The sequence below is a fragment of the Rana temporaria genome, chromosome 13 (genome assembly GCF_905171775.1).
Source record: "Rana temporaria chromosome 13, aRanTem1.1, whole genome shotgun sequence".
NCBI lineage: Eukaryota > Metazoa > Chordata > Amphibia > Anura > Ranidae > Rana > Rana temporaria.
The window spans coordinates 39,153,546-39,173,640 of record NC_053501.1 but is presented as its reverse complement, the minus strand read 5'-3'; the positions used below and the strand labels follow the sequence as shown (position 1 = coordinate 39,173,640).

At 42.4% G+C, this 20,095-nt stretch overlaps 1 protein-coding gene across 2 annotated transcripts in view; it reads left to right on the top strand.

Moving 5' to 3' along the window:
• The window catches only part of EXOC5 (exocyst complex component 5), a 48,878-nt gene that overhangs the window by 13,350 nt on the left and 15,433 nt on the right, over positions 1–20,095 (top strand). For both annotated transcript variants that reach the window (XM_040332553.1, XM_040332552.1), the window contains 7 exons: positions 10,543–10,737; positions 12,892–12,956; positions 14,509–14,537; positions 14,620–14,729; positions 15,961–16,005; positions 16,087–16,227; positions 18,965–19,047. In XM_040332553.1, the coding sequence (XP_040188487.1) occupies positions 10,543–10,737; positions 12,892–12,956; positions 14,509–14,537; positions 14,620–14,729; positions 15,961–16,005; positions 16,087–16,227; positions 18,965–19,047 (668 nt within the window). The remainder of the gene's footprint in view (positions 1–10,542; positions 10,738–12,891; positions 12,957–14,508; positions 14,538–14,619; positions 14,730–15,960; positions 16,006–16,086; positions 16,228–18,964; positions 19,048–20,095) is intronic.

Sequence of the window (20,095 nt, the reverse complement as noted above, 5' to 3'; positions counted from 1 at the left end):
ACTCCCGCGGCCACTACCCGGAAGCCGGGGGGGGGGGGGGAAATAGCTATACTAGGGTATGTACAGCGAAAAATAACAAAAAAACGGCATACTGTACATGTCGGTACTATGCTGGATGGAATGGTATATACATGTTTTAGGGTGAACCTCTGCTTTAAAGTCATCGCCTATATTTCTACTGCTCATCACAAATATGTCCCTGCAGGATATGTACTAGATACAGTATCTACACCCATCATTGCTGTTCTTTGTTCTTTTAATCAATTCAGTTTCCATGTACAGGTTTTTTGCCATGTCTTTGCCTACTGCGCATGCACAAATCGGCCGTGGCGGTCTTGCTTTTGGGAAATTAATGAGTACACATAGTTTTAAACGCCTGTTTAACCTCTATCCATTGTAAGTGAATTTCAATCAGGAAGTCAGAATGTAGCTTAAAGGTACTCTTTACACAGCAGATGTCCAGATTATCACTAGCAACAGCTTTAGAGGCTGTACTTGGACCGCTCTAGAATGGAAGATTGTGATTGGCCTATACCAGGACTTGACAAATTTGGAATCTAGAAGCCAGATAAAAAAGTTAGGAGCCAGGAATGCGCCCTGTCCCTCCAAGCTTGCGCGCAGAAGCGAACGCATACGTGAGCAGAGCACGCATATGTAAACGGTGTTCAAACCACACATGTGAGGTATCGCCGTGATTGGTAGAGCGAGAGCAATAATTCTAGCCCTAGACCTTCTCTGTAACTCAAAATATGCAACCTGTAGAATTTTTTAAACTTAGCCTATGGAGATTTTAAAGGGTAAAAGTTTGTCGCCATACCACGAGCAGGCGCAATTTTGAAACGTGACATGTTGGGTATCAATTTACTCGGCGTAACCTCTTTCACAATATATAAAAAAAAATTGGGCTAACTTTACTTAATTTAAAAAAAGTATATTTTTTTTCCCAAAAAAGTGCGCTTGTAAGACCGTTGTGCAAATATGGTGTGCCAGAAAGTATTGCAATTACCGCCATTTTATTCTCTAGGGTGTTGGAATAAAAAATATATATAATGTTTGGGGTTTCTAATTGGAGGGAAGGAGATGTGAAAACAGACGGGAGAAGCTCCATTAGCATTGCTGGTTGTCTTGTCATACCAACGGCCACCACAAGATGGCGCCAGATCACAGAAAGAAAGCCGTGGCCTCAAATACCGGCCAGCGCAGCCCGACACGATCGCACGGCGGGGGAGGTGAGGGCACACGGAGAAACGGGATGCCCCAGGTCGCTAATTCTAGCACCTGGCACCCGGGGTTTGTCGAACCCTGGCTTAAACAGAGTTCCAACCTCAACTCGATAGGATTTTGTTGGATTGATTGGCCTTCAGGCATTGGGCTCTGCATTGTAGTGCTTTCTAGACCCTTGTATACTGTATTAGCTGCAAAGTGCTCCCTAGGTCTAGAGCTGTGGCACAGCCTCTGTTGTGACCCAGTCTGTGAAGACTTGTGTAATGAGCCATCTTCTGGATAAGGTTAGCTTGGAATGTAAGTTTTGGTCCCTGGGCTTTGCATTGTGATGTTTTCCACACTTTTGTGTAGTGTGTTAACCGGAGAGTGCTTGCCTGGTCCACAGCCATTACTCTGGTGTGACCCTGTCTTTTGAAGACTCATTTAATGAGTAGGATCAGTCAGGCTGAAGCATTGGGAGCTACCTCACAGTATCTACCATTGTGCACCATTTTCAGATTTCCTGCCCTAGGCATTGAGCGTTGATATCACCTGCTTGGAAGAGTGCTGCTCTGCACTTTGTTTTCTACCATTCATGAGGAAGCATTATCCCACTGTTATGAGCACCAGCTGCCCATGTTTATGAATATTGAAGCCTTGCCTCACTTTGGGCCTAGTTGCTTATTTGTACACCAATGCAACATGTCTTCTCAAAGACACACAGAGGACAGTCCTTCTGCTATGGGTAGCCGCAGTTTATACTTAACAAATGTTTCAGATTTGGAATCTTGACAGTCAGTATGCTGTTTTTGGGTCACTACGGTCTGCTGTAGTTTACTCTAGGTATACAGGGGATTGTTTAAAACGTTATTGATGCCATACACCTCGTTCTGCATTTTTAGGTTTAGCTTGCTGTCATAGGCCTTGGGTCTTTTAGAGCAGGGCTTGACAAATTTGCTTGGAATCTAGGAGCCAGCTAAAAGTTAGGAGCCAGGAACGCGCACCATCCCACATATGAAAGCGGTGTTCAAAGCACACATGTGAGGTATCGCCGTGATTGGTAGAGCGAGAGCAAAAAATTCTAGCTTTCCTAGACCTTCAACTGTAATTCAAAACATGCAACCAGTAGAATTTTTTAAACGTCGCCTATGGAGATTTTAAAGGGTAAAAGATTCCACGAGCAGACGCAATTTTGAAGCGTGACATGTTGGGTATCAATTTACTCGGTGTAACATTATCTTCCACAATATAAAAAAAAAAATTGGATAACTTTACTGTTGTCTTATACTTTTTTGAATTAAAAAAATATTTTCCCCCAAAAAGGTGCGCTTGTAAGACTGCTGCGCAAATATGGTGTGACAAAGTATTGCAACGACCACCATTTTATTTTTTTTATATATATATATATATATATATATATATATATATATATATATATATATATATATATATATATATATATATATATATAAAATAAATATAAATGTTTGGGGGTTCTAAGGGAAGGAGGTGGGCGGGCAGTGAAAAAACAGGCAGGTGAAGCTCCATTAGCATTGCCAGTTGTCTTGTCATACCAAACGGCCACCACAAGAGGGCACCAGAGAAGCAAAGACGCAGCCCCAATTACCGGTCGACACAATCGCGCCGGGGGGTGTGTGCACGGAGAGACAGGATACCCCAGCTGTGCCACACCAGGCGCCAGGTCGCTAATTCTAGTTGCAAATGCGACCTGGCGCTTGGGGTTTGTTGAACCCTGTTTTAGAGCTTCTACAGCTTCAAAGAGCATTTTGCTACACCCACTGTTTAAGGTAATTCTCTATGCGGACTTCCAACACCCTGAAGGGTACTGGGCCCACCTGGGTCTGTGACAAAGCTTTTCCTCTGAGAAGGGGTTCACTAGGAAGTAGTCTGTGCCCAGTGCTCCTATGCTCCACTTTAACAGATACCACTAGAAGGGTCGGGCTCACTTCATAGGAAGTTGAATTTCTTCTTTAGTGCCCGGTTTGGGTTAACTGGTTTAGCCTTCCACCCTGTAACTCTAATCTGTCAAACCATGTCACAATGGAGTAAACTCCTGTGAGAGAATCCTAGCACCACTGGGGTTGGTCACCACAATATAGAGAAATTAGAGCAATTGTCCAGATCCTTCTACTTGGTTTGTGATTGCCTTTTTTTACCAACCTCTGAACTTGGGTACTCTGGTTACCTGCGTCATCCAAGGTAGAATTGGTTTGTCTTCCCTTGAAGGGATATCCTCTCTTTGGACCAGCTCTTGATAACATCAGTAATAGCCTCAGATGGCCAAAGTATGATCCTATCAGAGAGTAAGAGATTTGCGGAAGGGTCACATCCCCTGATCCCCCTCGAATTGTAGGTGTGGAAGCTACTGATCTGCTAACACCTTTGGTGTCCCAAAAGTATTGGTTCACCTGCCTTTACACCCACATGAACTTTAATGGCATCCCAGTCTTAGTCCGTAGGGTTCAATATTGAGTTGGCCCACCCTTTGCAGCTATAACAGCTTCAACTCTTCTGGGAAGACTGTCCACAAGGTTTAGGAGTGTGTCTATGGGAATGTTTGACCATTCTTCCAGAAACGTATTTGTGAGGTCCGGCACTAATGTGAGTGAGAAGGCCTGGCTCAGTCAACGAATTCATCCCAAAGGTGTTTTGTCGAACTCTGTCAAGACTGTGCAGGCTAGTCAAGTTCCTCCACCCCAAAGTTGCTCATCTATGTCTTTATGGACCTTGCTTTGTGCCCTGGACTGGTGGAAGGGGATTATGGTGTAAGGTTGTTTTTTAGGGGTTGGGCTTGGCCCCTTAGTTCCAGTGAAGGGAACTCTTAAGGCGTCAGCATACCAAGACATTTTGGACAATTTCATGATCTCAACTTTGTGGGAACAGTTCGGGGATGTCCTCTTCCTGTTCCAACATGACTGCACACCAGTGCATAAAGCAAGGTCCATAAAAACATGGATGAGCAAGTTTGGGATGAAGGAACTTGACTGGCCTGCACAGAGTCCTGGCCTCAACCCAATGGAACACCTTTGGGATGAATTTGTGTGGAGACTTGCGAGCCAGGCCTTCTCTCCATCATCAGTGCCTAGCCTCACAAATGCGCTTCTGGTCAAACTTTTTCATAGACACATAACTAAACCTTGTGGACAGCCTTCCCAGAAGAGTTGAAGCCGTTTATAGCTGCAAAGGGTGGGCCAACTCATTATTGAACCCCACAGACTAAGACTGGGATTCCATTAAAGTTCATGTGCGTGTCAAGACAGGCTTCCCAATACTTTTGGTAACGTGTGTGTGTGTGTGTATCTCTGATGTGTCATAAACATAAGGCTTTGTCTTAACTAGGAAGCCTTTGTTGGTAATTGGGAGCTGTATTGTATTTGTCTCTAAGCTGTACACAAGTGTTTTATCTTTAAAAAAAGAAAATTAGGAAGAACAAGTCATCACCGGCTTCCTGTGGAAGGAAGACATGCTCTGAAGCCACAGTAGTTGACTTAAAAAAATATCTTCAGCTAAATCCTTTGCCATGATCACTTATGTGAGCATTGCTGGAGACTGTCCACTCTTACACATGGGCTATTGTACAATGAATAGCTGGATCTGCTGCTAAGGGGTGAAGTGTGTGCAGGTGTTCATTAGAGTTGCTTCTCCACATAAGTGGATGTTTGTCACTTTCCATTGCTGGCCGACTTGGTACTCTGAGTGTTCATGTTGCTCTGTGAAGAGCTGCGTATGAAGTGAGAGAGTTCCATTCCTATAAGAAACAGTATATTATTGGACTCGGTCTACCTGTTGTGTGTGTTTTCATTTTTTTATTTGAGTGCATTGCAATTGATTGTTAATTGCAACCCAGCACACATACAATGTGCTGCAGTGCACCAGAACACACAGATGTAAATTCTCGGAGCTGGACCTATTTTTGTCTGTTAGAATCCATTGATAGCCTGTTCAAAATGAATGGCCTGCCCAACACAACTCAACTCACAAAAATGCATTGTATTACACTGCATTGTGGTATAAATGGGCCCATGCAGGAGTGATCCCTGCTGTCTAACTTTCCTCTTTTCTCCAATGGTTCCTATAGCGGATGCAGGGAGCACATAAATCCACTCAAATCAGTTTTCTGCCCTCCCAGAAACTGATAATTTTATATTCCTACCACAATTGTACTGTACAGGCAACATCTTTTTTGGGACAACACCTGTGTCGCCATGAGAAGAACATACAGACTCTATGCACATAGTTTTTCCAGGTGGGATTTAAACCCAAAGTGCTAACCATTTACTCACCTTGTGTGCATGGACTACTGAGGGGTTTTGAGAGACTGATATGAACATCTGTTGTATTAGTTTTTTTTTGTTTTTAAATAACGGGATGGGATAAAGTATTGTCAGAGTGAAAGGCAAATGTACTGGGCATCATATAGGGGTCAAATAGAAAAAAAAATAATAATTTTTTTGGGTAAACTAAAAAAATTTTTTTTTGATATCACATTATTATACCAGCGCAGTACCAACACCTTTTTAATTCGGCCAATGCCGCCTTTATGTATTTCCAGGGTAAATGTTCTAGTTTGACTAGCATGTGCTTCGAAATATATAATTTATCTTCTACTATCTTTGTAACAGACTGTTCTATAAGTGCATACAGTAGGGAAAAAAATAATTTGATCCACTACAGATTTTGCAAGTTTGCCCACTTACAAAGAAATGAAGGGTCTATAATTGTTATCATAGGTGTATTTTAAATGATAGAGACAGAATATCAACCAAAAGTCCAGAAAAAAATGATACAAATGTAATAAATTGATTTGCAGTTCTGTGAGTAAAATAAATATTTGATAACCAACCAACAATAATTCTGACTCCCACAGGCTACAGTATGTGTGCTCATGTGGTACACAGATTAGTCCTGTCAATTTTAAAGGGTTTGTAAAGGAAATTTTATTTTTATTTTTTTAAATAACAAACATGTTATACTTACCTCCACTGTGCAGCTCGTTTTGCACAGAGTGCCCCCAATCCGCGTCTTCTGGGGTCCCTCGGCGGCTGTCTCAGTCCTCCCCGCAATTGGTCACCACAGTCATGCGAGAGCTCGCATGGTGGTCACGAATTGCGGGCGCGCTCCCGTGATACAGCGAGTGGCCATAGCCACTCGCTGTATCACTCTGCCCCGCCCTTTGGCTAGCCGCATCACTGGATGTGATTGACAGCAGAGCCAGCCAATGGCTGCGCTGCTCTCAATCCATCTGCGCTAGCCAATCAGCGGTCAGGCTGAGCGGCGAAGAGAATAATTGGGCCCGCCCGGGACTTTAGAGGGGTCAGGTAAGTATAACGGGGCTTGGTGGGGGTGGCAACATCAGATGTTTTTTTCACCTTAATGCATAGATTGCATTAAGGTGAAAAAACATTTTCATTTACAACTCCTGTAAGAAGGTGCGCCTAACGACAACTTGTTATGCGTATAAAAGATACCTGTCCACACAATCTTTCTTCCTTTCAAACCTCTCCATCCTGGGCAAGACCAAAGGACGTCGGGGACAAGACTGTAGACCTGCACAAGGCTAGAATGGTTTACAAGACCATCAGCAAGAATGTTGGTGAGAAGGAGACAACTGTTGGAGCAATTATTCGCAAATGGAAGAAATACAAAATAACCATCAATCTCCCTGGAGCTCCATGCAAGATTTTGCCTCATGGGTCAAGGATAATCATGAGAAAAGTGAAGGCTCAGCAAAGAATACGGGAGGAGCCTGTAAATGATCTCAAAACAGTTGGGACTACAGTCGCCAAACAAACCATTGGTAACACAATGCACTGCCATAAATTGAAATCCTGCAGCGCCCGCAAGGTCTCTCTCCTCAAGAAGGCACATGTACAGGCCCATCTGAAGTTTGCCAATTAACATCTAAATGAGTCGGAGGAGGATTGGAAGACAGCGCTGTGGTCAAATGAGACCAAAATTGAGCTCCTTGGCATTTACTCGACTCACCGTGATTGGAGATAGAAAAATGCTGACTATGACTTTTAGAAGACCATGCCTACAGTGAAGCATGGAGGTGGAAACATGCTTGGGGGGCGTTTTTTCTGCTACAGGTACAGGACGACTTTGCCACGTTGAGGGGCCAATGGACGGAACAATGTATTGTAAATTCTTGGATGCGAACCTTCTTTCCTCAGCCAGAACACTGAAGATGGGTCATGGATGGGACTTCCAGCATGACGGTGACCCAAAACATACCACCAAGGCAACAAAGGATTGGCCCAAGAAGAAGCACAGACCAGTCTCCATACCTCAATCCTATATAAAATATATAGAGGGAGCTGAAACTTTGAGTTGCCAAGCGACAGCCAAGAATCCTTAAGGATTTAGAGAAGATCTGTAAAGAAGAGGGGACCAAAATCCCTCCTGAGAACCAACTACAAGAAACGTCTTGCCTCCATGCTTGCCAACAAGAGTTTCTCCACCAAGTACTAAGTCATGTTTTGCTTGGGGATCAAATACTTATTTTACTCACTGAACTGCAACTCAATTTATAACATTTGTATCGTGTTTTTTCTGGATGTTTGTTTGATATTTTGTGCCTATCATTTAAAATACACCTATGATACAAAGAAATGAAGGGTCTATTATTTTTAAGTGGGCAAACTTTCAAAATCTGCAGGGGAAAAATGATTATTTTCCCCATTGTAACACAAATAGGCATTTATATGTGAGTGGGGTTGACAACGGTTGAGAGTCCCTGTTGGTAGTATAATAAAAAAAGGTGAAAATCTCAAACTGAAATATCACTTTTGGATAGATTAGGAGACACTTGGCATAAGGGCTTGTTCATGTGACCTTTTACTCTCTGAAGAGTGTTCTGTGTTTGGATAGCTCTTCAGAGAGCTTTTGTTAGAAGGTGAATAGGCAATGTGTCGCCTCCTCCCTTCCACCTTTAACCTCGTAAAAACCCACACGCAGTTGTTGTGAGATTGCATGCGGAGTGGCTCCATTCATTTAAGTGTCGGGTTATAATTCCTTCTGCGGCTGTATCATGTGTACACCTCTGCCCTGGCTACTGCCTTCAGCTAAATGGGTTAGTGTGAATGAACCCTTAGACTTACGTGGGAGGGAGGGGCTTTGAAATGCGAAGCTAAGGTAAGTTTTTGGAACCCTCCAATTGCCCCCTTTAGGTGGCAGTGGATGTTCACATGCCATTGTATTGATGCTTTGCTTCTCACCCATGGCAAAAATTACCTGGCATGTCACGCACAGCAGGCAGCAAGCCACACGAAAGCAACCCATTCAAGCAAATGAAGCACTGCAAATACTGCCCAGCTGCGTGCACTACACGTGGTTGCACCCCATTTTTGTGTAATAATTATAGGGTAAAAAACCTTCTAGTGTTTCAATCCAAACACAAAACACATACGCAAAGAAGGCTAAAGCTGGCCATACATTATACATTTATTATTATATATTTTCTTATTCTGTTGAATATTTATTGACATAATCAAACGATTACAGGCTTATACATTTCAGGTGATACAGATCAGGGCAACAAGGCATTCAACAGTGATTACAGTAATATAAAGAACCGTATACACAGACAAAAACTGCGCGCAAAAACACGCGTGGGGTCCCCCCAAAAGTGAGGGGGGTGAGTGAGCGCCCCCTCCTGGACCATACCAGGCCACATGCCCTCACTATGGGGGTGGTGGGTGCTTTGGGGCCAGGGTAAGCCCCCTGACTGCAGACCCCCACAACCACCGCCCAGGGTTGTCAGAAGACGCCCTTGTGCCCATTAACATGGGTACAAGGTTCTCAGGGGGGGGGGGGGGGTTCTCCCTGCTCAACGGCACCCACCCCCTTTTTTATTTTGATATGGTCCAGGGGGAGCTCATTTTCCTGATCTGCCGAGCTGCATGCTCGGATTAAAGGGGCTGTAAAGGAAAAACATTTTTTTCATAATAAGCATCCTTTACCTGCAGATATTCCTCTTTTCACTTCCTCATTGTTCGTTTTTGCTCAGAAGTTGCTCTATTTCTTCTCTGTTCTGTTCACTTCCTGCTTGTCTGATTTTACTGACCACCGTGATGGGAGGCTTTACTGCGGTGGTCAGTGATGTGCTCACCCCCTCCTGGGAACTACATCTGTGTGGCAGGACGCTCTCTACGTGTTAGAGACTTCAAGGAGGTGTGAATTACTGGGCGTGCCGCAATGCATACTGGGAAATGTAGTTCTTAAATGAACAAGCGCCGCAAACCAGGAAGTGAATGAGAACAGAAACTAGAATGCCGGAGGTGATATAGATGAAGGAATTTAATAGGCATTTACTCGTTTTTTAACAGAATCATTACACTATTCTGTCTGTCTACCTTGCAGACATTCATTTTAGGCACATTTTTTTTTTTCCTTTACAACGCCTTTAAGGTCTGGTATGGATTTTGGGGGGGGGGAGGGGGCTCACATCTATATCTCTATATATATATATATATATATATATATATATATATATATATATATATATATATATATATATATATATATATATATATATATATATATATATAGCACCAATGGGCTGAAATCATGCCCAAGTTGGCCCAAAGTAGTGCAGGAACCTTTTTCAAAGTCGGGCTAATACAAGACGGATCAGTTAAAAAGAAAGTAAACCCTGATGGGTTTTACTTCCTTTTGCCCCTGCAAAGTAAAACATAATGTGCTAGTATGCATCAAATACTTGCACATTATGTCACACTTACCTGCAAATGAAGCCTGCGCCATCCCCACTGCAGGCCACATCCATATTTTGCCCCTCTTCCCTCCAGGGGCCGCAAACTCCGGCTCTGTGACTGGCACGGGAGCTGCCAGTCACAGCACTCGCTCCTGAAGAAATGGCACAGGGGCAGTTTCTTCACAGCCCATGCGCTGATAACATCATCGGTGCATTTTTTTTTTTTTTTTGTGCATAAGGCCTAAAGGAAAATTGTACAAGAAAGTTATATAATGTGCAGCCAGCTTTAGAAAGTGAATTCCTCTGCCTGCAGCAAACGGATGACATCCTCTGAGCCCCTGCAAAGTCACTTGTCTAGAGCTGAAGGACAGATTTTTTGATAAAGGGTTGTGTAAAAAAACAAAAAAGAAACGGTCCTCCTTGTCTATTGTGACATGTCAGGAATTGGCTCACGCAGACAGTAAGTGCAAGCTAAGTGAACGTTGTCCCAGTTGCAATGTTTCCCGGGTAATATGAGAAAGTCTTTTGATTGTTACTCTAATTGAGCCTCTTTTATTTTTTTTTCACAGCAGGATAACCTGATGGCATTATCTTTGTCTTTTCAGATAGCATTTCAGCATTTTCAAGAACTGGATGAGCACATCAGCTATGTGGCCACAAAGGTGTGTCATCTTGGCGACCTGTTGGAGGGGGTGAACACTCCGCGGCAGCGAGCTGTGGAGGCCCAAAAACTGATGACCTATTTTAATGAGTTTCTGGATGGCAATCTGAAGTCTGATGTGTTTAACAACCCTGAAAAGGTAAGGGCTGCCAGCAGGGCGTGAAGTGATTGCAAGCGACAAGCAGCGTTGCCCTAATTGCTTTGCCTTGTGCTGGTCGCACTCGCAGCCGTTGAGAGACTGACTTGTTAAAGTTTAATTGTTCACAAGTGTGCGTTTACAATATTATCCCGCCGAGCGCTTACAGATTTATTTATGCTTTAAAATGCTGTTAACTTGTCTTTTTTATGTTTGATTTGCTGTCTAGCTGGTATTATGTTTAATTCAACAAGCCCATATGGCACATTAACGTTATAGAAGATTTTTTACTTGGCTCTGTGCGTTAAAACCGAAAGAGGCTTTCCTTATTTATATTTCTGTTGACAAACTAAATGTTTAATAGATAATTGCAATAATACAAATAAAGAACACTTATTTTTTCTTCATGTGCAGCAAGTTATAGGAAATCTCTAGTCCCCTTTTTTTTTTTTCCCCGTATGTGATAATGACTAGCTTATTGTAAGTAATCTTAAATGTACGTGTTAAAATAACATTTGGTTATAATAAATTAAATTTAACCACTTCCTTACTGGGCACATATACCCCTTTCTGGCCAGGTGAAATTTCAGCTTGTGGCACTGCGTCACTTTAACTGACAATTGCGCGATCGTGCGACGTGGCTTCCAAACAAAATTGACGTCCTTTTTTCCCCACAAATAGAGCTTTCTTTTGGTGGTATTTGATCGCCTCTGGGGTTTTTATTTTTTGCGCTATAAACAAAAATAGAGCGACAATTTTGAAAAAAAAACAATATTTTTTACTTGTTGCTATAATAAATAGCCCATTTTTTTTAAAAAAAACATTTTTTTTCTCAGTCTAGGCGATACGTATTCTTCTACATATTTTTGGGGAAAAAAAAAATAAAAAAAATCGCAAGAAGCGTCTGGTTTGCGCAAAAGTTATTGCTCTTACAAAATAGGGGACAGAATTATTATTATTTTTTATTAATTTTTTTTACTACTAATGGCGGCGATCAGCATTTTTTTCGTGACTGCGACGTTATGGCAGACACATCGGACACTTTTGACCCATTTTTGGCGCCATTCACATTTATACAGCGATCAGTGCTATAAATATGCACTAATTACTGTATAAATGTGACTGGCATTGAAGGGGTTAACACTAGGGGGCGAGTAGGGGTTAAATGTGTATCCTGGGAGTGATTATTACTGTGGGGGAGAGGGGACTGACTGGGGGAGGTGACCGATCTGTGTCCCTATGTACAAGAGACACAGATCGGTCTCCTCTCTCCCCTGACAGGACGTAGAGCTCTATGTTTACACACAGAGCTCCACGTCTTGTCCCTGTAGCCGCCGATCGCGAGTCCCTGGCGGACATCACGGCCGCCAGGCACTCGCATCGGCATCTCATGTTTTTATGGCCTGTTGGAGATTGAGAACCACCCCGCGGCCGTATAAAGTTGTACGGCTGTCAGGTAGTGGTTAAAGGCCAAGTTCACCTTTCATTAAAAAGTAAGAAACAAACATCTTTTTAGAAGGTAAAAAAGATGTGCATTTATTATTTTTTAAAACCAGAGCCTGCAAAGTATTTCACCCCCCTTCAGCAGTACAGTGTCGGGCTCCTGCACACACTTCCTGCAGGTCTGTTGCCCATACCTCCTGTAGCATATGAGACGCAAATGAAGGATGATTTGGGCCAATCAGAGAAGGTAAAGCAAATGTTTTGTTTGCTTTTGAGCTTGTATATCGCATAGTAACAGGATTAGTCTACCTAAAACTGTTATTTCGAACCTAAATGAATATTATCCTGTAGGGCTTGCTGGCACTCCACATTGCTTCTGGCACTGTAGTCTCTGTAATATAAAATAAAGCTAAAATATAACAGAGAACTGCCATGCTTCTAGTGATTGCAGCATGTGGTCAGACCTGGGTTCTTGGAGGCAGAAAGGAGACGCGTAAAGAAATGGCATCTGCAATAGTATAAAGTGAATGGCTGACTGGAATATATTTAGGTAGCTATTCATATCCAAAGAGCACTGTAGATGCCTACTATTAGTCAATGCTAAGAGGTCCATGATGTCCCGATCATAACAATCTAGACAATGCACACAATATATCCAGTTTTCTAAATGCAGAAATACTTATTCTACATACTTTTTTTGTTTTCTGTTGGCAGATTAAAGAGGCAGCTGATATTATTCAGAAGTTGCATTTAATTGCTCAAGAGCTGCCATTTGATCGGTAAGTAAATCTTTCTGTAAATGCTGTTCCCAGTACTATAGCCAAAACCTAACACCTATGTCACTGTGATGTGGCAGAGAAGGTCTATCAGTCAGTTGTCTGTTTTAACCACTTGCTTACTGGGTACATATACCCCCCTCCTGCCCAGGTGAAATTTCAGCTTCCGCCACTGCGTTGCTTTAACTAACAATTGCGCGGTCGTGCGACGTGGCTCCCAAACAAAATTGACGTCCTTTTTTCCCCACAAATAGAGCTTTCTTCTGGTGGTATTTGATCGCCTGTGCGTTTTTTTTTTTTTTTTTTTTTTGCGCTATAAACAAAAAAGAGCGACAATTTTGAAAAAAATACAATATTTTTTACTTGTTGCTATAATAAATATCCCAATTTAAAAACAAAACAAAAAAAACACATTTTTTTCCCCCTCAGTTTAGGCCGATACGTATTCTTCTACATATTTTTGGTAAAAAAAAATCGCAATAAGCGACTGGTTTGCACAAAAGTTACAGCGCTTACAAAATAGGGGACAGAATTATTAACGTTATGGCGGACACATCGGACACTTTTGACACATTTTTGGCGCCATTCACATTTATACTGCGATCAGTGCTATAAATATGCACTAATTACTGTATAAATGTGACTGGCATTGAAGGGGTTAACACTAGGGGGTGAGGAAGGGGTTAAATGTATTCCCTGCATTGTGTTCTAACTGTAGGTGGAGGGGGGGTGACGGGGGGGGGGTGACCGATCTATGTCCCTATGTACAAGGGACACAGATCGGTCTCCTCTCCAGAGACAGCACCGCTGTCTCTGTGTAAAACGGCAATGAGAGATGATCTCATATGTTTCCCCGCTGCGCGCTCTGGAGCGCGCGCGGGGAACGTGCAAAGGGGCGGACGTCAATTGACGCCCACTTGGATTTTGGGATCCTCGCTGTTGCTGTCATTTGACTATAGCGCGGATCCCAAGCGGTTAAAAGGCAATTGATCGTGATATTCATTTTTTTTTTTTTTTTTTTTTTTTTTTTTATGGTCTGGACTAATAAATTTAACCTGGGGAAAATAATTTTTTTCATTAACTGTTGCATGTAAATATTTTTGGGTCCCATTTATAACAGAGCAAATATTACTATCTGCTCTCCATAGAACCCCACATTGTTTTACTCCACACTGTTGACTGTAGAATGCCGCTGTGTGTGTGTTTGTTTTTTTTTCTCAATTTTTCCCTTTTTCTCACTTCTGCACTGCTCCCATCAGCTACTGGGACTGGGGGGGAGCCCCATGTAAACGCCAAACTCGCTTGTATCTTACACAAGGCTGTGGATCCATGTAACTGTTTTAAGCCAATCATTAGGCACCTTGTGCTGTCACTTGAGACTGAAGAGAGGGAGTAAACCTTTTCCTTTGCCCTGTATTAATAAGTGTACATTGATTATCAAAACCTATAGATGTAGAATAAAAAGATTGTGTAAGTTTAAAAAGTGTAATATTATCTCGTCTGACGTGTTTGTTTCTTTCCTCTTTTAATGGTCATAATGTCCTCTGTCCTACAGGTTTGCAGAAGTAAAGTCAAAAATAGCAAGTATGTTTTGTATTTCTGATTTAATATGTTTTCTGTCCTGTGAGTTTGATGCAGGGCTGATGATGGGTCTGTCATTTTCCAGGTAAATACCATGATCTGGAGCACCAGTTAATCCAGGAGTTTACCGGTGCTCAGAGGAGAGGAGAGATCTCTCGGATGAGGGAGGTGGCTGCAGTGTTGCTTCACTTTAAGGTACTTCACTAAACGGAGAATCTTTAACCACTTCAGCCCCGGACCATTTTGCTGGTCAATGACCGGGCCACTTTTTGCAATTCGGCACTGCGTCGCTTTAACTAACAATGGCGCGATCGTGCGACGTGGCTCCCAAACAAAATTGGTGTCCTTTTTTTCCCACAAATAGAGCTTTCTTTTGGTGGTATTTGATCACCTCTGCGTTTTTATTTTTTTGCGCTATAAACAAAAATAGAGCGACAATTTTGAGGAGAAAAAAAAAGGAATATTTTTTACTTTTTGCTATAATAAATATCCCCCAAAAATAGGGTAGGTTTAGGCCGATATGTATTCTTCTACATATTATTCGTAAAAAAAAATCACAATAAGCGTTTTTTGATTGGTTTGCGCAAAAGTTATAGCGTCTACAAAATAGGGGATAGTTTTATGGCATTTTTATTAATATATTTTTTTTTTTACTAGTAATGGCGGCGATCAGCGATTTTTGTCGGTACTGCGGACACATTTTTGGGACCATTGGCATTTTTATAGCGATCAGTGCTATAAAAATGCATTGATTACTGTAAAAATGTCACTGACAGGGAAGGGTTTAACACTAGGAGGCGAGAAAGGGGTAAATATGTTCCCTAGGTGTGTTCTAACTGAAGGGGGGATGGCACTGACTATGGGAAATGACAGATCGCTGTTCATACAGCGATCAGTCATTTCTCCCCCTGACAGGACTGGGAACTGTGTGTTTACACACACAGCTCCCGGTTCTCGCTCTGTAACGAGCGATAGCGGGTGCCCATCGGTGATCGCGCACGCGCCCCTAATGGCTGAAATGCAAAATTACGTAATATTATGACGTTTTGCGCCGCCGAGCCGACCTGCCGCCGAAAAACTGCGGCGGCTAGTGGTTGGTGCTTGTTGTTTAACTAGCTGAAAAATCTGCATACTGTGACGATGTGGGTGCCATTGTCACAGGATGGGTTATACTTGGCCTATTGGAGGCTTTTTTTTTGTTTGTTTTTTCACTGTACAGATCCTTCTAAAGGCAACCGTATAACCCAATGTTCCTGAATTCTATCCTTCTTGCATCCCTTAATGAACTCCAAGTAAAGGGTTTTACAGTGAATACAAAAATCACACTTAGAGAGAAAACCTTTTCTCTACCTTCAACACCTAAATAGGTCTGAACATGGTTATGATGTTTTTTTTCTCATGTTTATCGTATTTGTCTTTCCTCTAGGGCTATTCTCACTGTGTTGATGTGTACATTAACCAATGTCAGGAGGTAAGGTGAAAACCTGGAGATTTTACTGGAGGAGTCCTATGTCATTATAGTTCTCTTATGGAAGGTCTGTGTGTATTTTAGGGAGCGTACATGAAGAATGATATTTTTGAGGACTCTGCAATCTTATGCCAGCGGGTGAACAAAGAAGTTGGAAATATTTTCAGCAATCCAGAAATGATCCTGGCCAAGCTGATACAAAGCATTTTTGAAGTGAAAATTCAGGTACATTACTTAACTGATGGGGAACATATTCAGGTTGCGAACTGTATAAAATGTCACACATTTTTTTTCTGTCACCTCCAATATGGAGAGGATCCAGCTAGTCTGATCATGGAGGGACTTGCACAATGTTTATATAACTTTTGCTGATAGGTAAAACTACTCTTCTGAATTCATAAACTTCCAATAGATTATAGACCTGTAGAAGGATTTTGATAAAATTGGGTTTATTTAACCACTTAAGCCCTGGACCAATATGCTGCTAAATGACCAAAGGCGTTTTTACAATTCGGCACTGCGTCGCTTTAACAGACAATTGCGCGGTCGTGCGACGTGGCTCCCAAACAAAATTGGCGTCCTTTTTTTCCCACAAATAGAGCTTTCTTTTGGTGGTATTTGATCACCTCTGCGGTTTTTATTTTTTGCGCTATAAACAAAAATAGAGCGACAATTTTGAAAAAAAATGAATATTTTTTACTTTTTGCTATAATAAATATCCCCCAAAAATATATAAAAAAACTTTTTTTTTTCCTCAGTTTAGGCCGATACGTATTCGTCTACATATTTTTCGTAAAAAAAAATCGCAATAAGCGTTTATTGATTGGTTTGCGCAAAAGTTATAGCGTTTACAAAATAGGGGGTATTTTTATGGTATTTTTATTAATATAGTTTTTTACTAGTAATGGCGGCGATCAGCGATTTTTTTTTTCGGTACTGCGACATTATGGCGGACACTTTTGACACATTTTTGGGACCATTGGCATTTTTATAGCGATCCGTGCTATAAAAATGCATTGGATTACTATAAAAATGCCACTGGCAGTGAAGGGGTTAACACTAGGGGGCGGGGAAGGGGTTAAGTATGTTCCATGGGTGTGTTCTTCATTTTGGGGTGGGGGGTGGCCTCACTAGGGGAAACACTGATCCTCGGTTCATACATTGTATGAACGGAAGATCAGCATTTCCCCTGCTGACAGGACCGAGAGCTGTGTGTTTACACACACAGCTCCCGGTCCCCGCTCTGTAACGAGCGATCGCGTGTGCCCGGCGGCGATCGCGCCCGCCGGGCACACGCACGGGAGTCGGGGGCGAGCGGGGGCGCTAAATGATGTCGCAAGGACGTCTTCTTCTTTTTTTTTTTTTTTTTTTTTTTTTTTTTTTAACATAGACGTGAATTACGTCCATCCCGATTCACGGACGACTTGCGCAAAAAAAAAAAAAAAAAAATTCAAATGAACGACGACCATACTTAACATGGCAAGTCTAACTATTCGCCTCAAAACAGCAGCTTTAACTATACGCCGGAAAAAGCCGTCTAGAGACGACGTAAGAGAATGCGACAGCCACGCGTACGTTCGTGGATTGTCGGAAATAGCTCATTTGCATACTTGATGCGGAAAACCGCGAGAACTCCACCCAGCAGACGCCGAAGTATTGCATCTAAGATCCGAAGGCGTACAAAGCCATACGCCTGTCGGATCTCTAACCCAGATGCCGTCGTATCTTGGTTTGAGGATTCAAACCAAAGATACGACGCGGGAAATTTGAAAGTACGCCGGCTTATCAGTAGATACGCCGGCGTACTCTCTTTGTGGATCTGCCCCACTGTGTGTTTTCAATCCAGATTAGGCGAGTTTAGCAGCGTTTGGTGTGTTGGGCATTTATTTAATTGACCAGAATTTCAATTTATTCTGGCCAATGAAATTAATCAATGCTGAAGTGCTAAACGCGCCTAATGCTGCTTAGGTACGTTTTTGTCTTTTTTTTTTTGCCCAAAAGATCCTCTAATGAATGTGATTCTTATGTGTTCAGGAGATGGAGCTTTGATTGCCTCCAAGCTTTGCTGTTCCTAAACTCCTCTAAAAGCTTATGAGGTTTATTTACTAAAGGTAAATATACTGTGCACTGCAGATCTGCGGAGAAGCACTGCTGATTTTTATCATCCTATCACGTGCAAGCAACAATTCTGTTTTTCATTTGCCTTGCTTGTGATTGAGTATTCTTTGCAAAGTGAAGTTTTTGCCTCATTTACTAATGCATACATAAGGTAAATAAGTATAGAAACCAATCGGCTTCCAGAGAGATCACTGCTTCCACACAAAACAAGGGTCCTTCTCTGCAGCATGCTTGGCAGGGTACAGGCTTTTCTACTCGGGCTCAGGCTGGATTTGGACCTATGCAGTTTTAGTGCTTTTTGCACTTTGCAGATTTGGACCATGTTCCATAGGGAACCATGTTAAATAGACTGTAGTGCAAATCTGCAAAAAAGCACTAAAACTGCATAGGTGTGAATCCAGCCTTGTATAGAAAATAAACCTCCAAGACAAGAACGCATTTTGTTTTGATGCACCTGGATTGTATTTGTCTGATTTACACTGAAGTGGTAATTGGGCTGTATTTGCTTTTTAAGCATATTTTCAGTCCTGTGAAAGCGGATGAATTTGGTAATATTTTACAAAACATTCACCATTCTGGATGCCCGGGGCCTTTCATTAATCCCTTGCACATCTTTTACCTGTTTAAAATATTTCTCATTTCTAATTGACTTCATGGCTAGTTGTTTGGCAGCTTGATAAAGCATGAGATTAGGAATCGCTTATTTACATTAAGATGAAAAGAAAACATAACCATTTATAATTTTGTTTACACATCCTGTGACTAATTTTACAGGTCACAGATAATGTTGTTTCTTGAAGTCTTCTAAGATTTTTCTTTTAAATGTCTCTTACTATTACTCTAGAATTTTGTTAAAGAGCAGCTGGAAGAATGTAGAAAATCGGATGCCGAGCAGTATCTTAAGAATCTCTATGATCTGTACACAAGGTAAAAATCGATTTGTTTGGTAAATTTATCTGACTGCAGAATTAAGGGGTGAGGAAGGGAGGGGTTGTGTATATCAAGGTAATGGCTGCAGGCGCAGTACATCTCAAGTTGCTGTCTTGGAATATGTAATAACGTGGGGGTGTTTGCATTGCTGAATTGTTGCTTTGCTACTTTTTTGTTGCTTCTTAAAGTGGAAGCACATCATGCAGATTGTTTGCCAGTTGTTCAGATTCAGCACTTGGCTTATTCAGGCCTAAGGACCTATTCATACCATTGCGTTCTAACTGCACTGTGCACTACACAGGGAATATCGTTCCCTTTAAAGCGGAGCTCCACCCTAAAGTGGAACTCACACTGATCGGAACCCCCCCCCCCCCCCTCCGGTGTCACATTTGACACCTTTCAGGGGGGAGGGGGGTGCAGATACCTGTCCAAAGACAGGTATTTGCACCCACTTCCGGCCACAACAGTCTCGGGCAGACTGCGGGCATGATGTGTTTTTTTTTTTTGTTTTTTTTTAAAGTGAACGGATCTTTTAAGCCTGATATTAAAAACACTATTTAAAGCGGATGTGCCATGGGAAAAACATATTAAAAGCCAGCAGCTACAAATACTGCAGCTGCTGACTTTTAATATTAGGACACTTACCTGTCCTGGAGTCCAGCACCGATCGCAGCAGAGGATGAGCGATCGCTCGTCTCTCTGCTGCTCCCCCCGCCATCCACGCTGAGGGAACCAGGAAGTGAAGCGCTGCGGCTTCACTGCCCGGTTCCCTACGGCACGAGTCGCGCCGCACCCGCCGATTGGCTCCCGCTGTGTGCTGGGAGCCGAGTGTTCCCAGCACACAACGGGGGGGTGACGGGAAGTGACGGAATTCCTGTCTTTTGCCCGTGAATGCCGGGCCGGAAGTGGGTGCAAATACCTGTCTTTAGACAGGTATCTGCACCCCCCCTCCCCCCTGAAAGGTGTCAAATGTGACACCGGAGGGGGGGAGCGTTCCGATCAGCGGGACTCCACTTTATGGTGGAGAACCGCTTTAATCCATGCA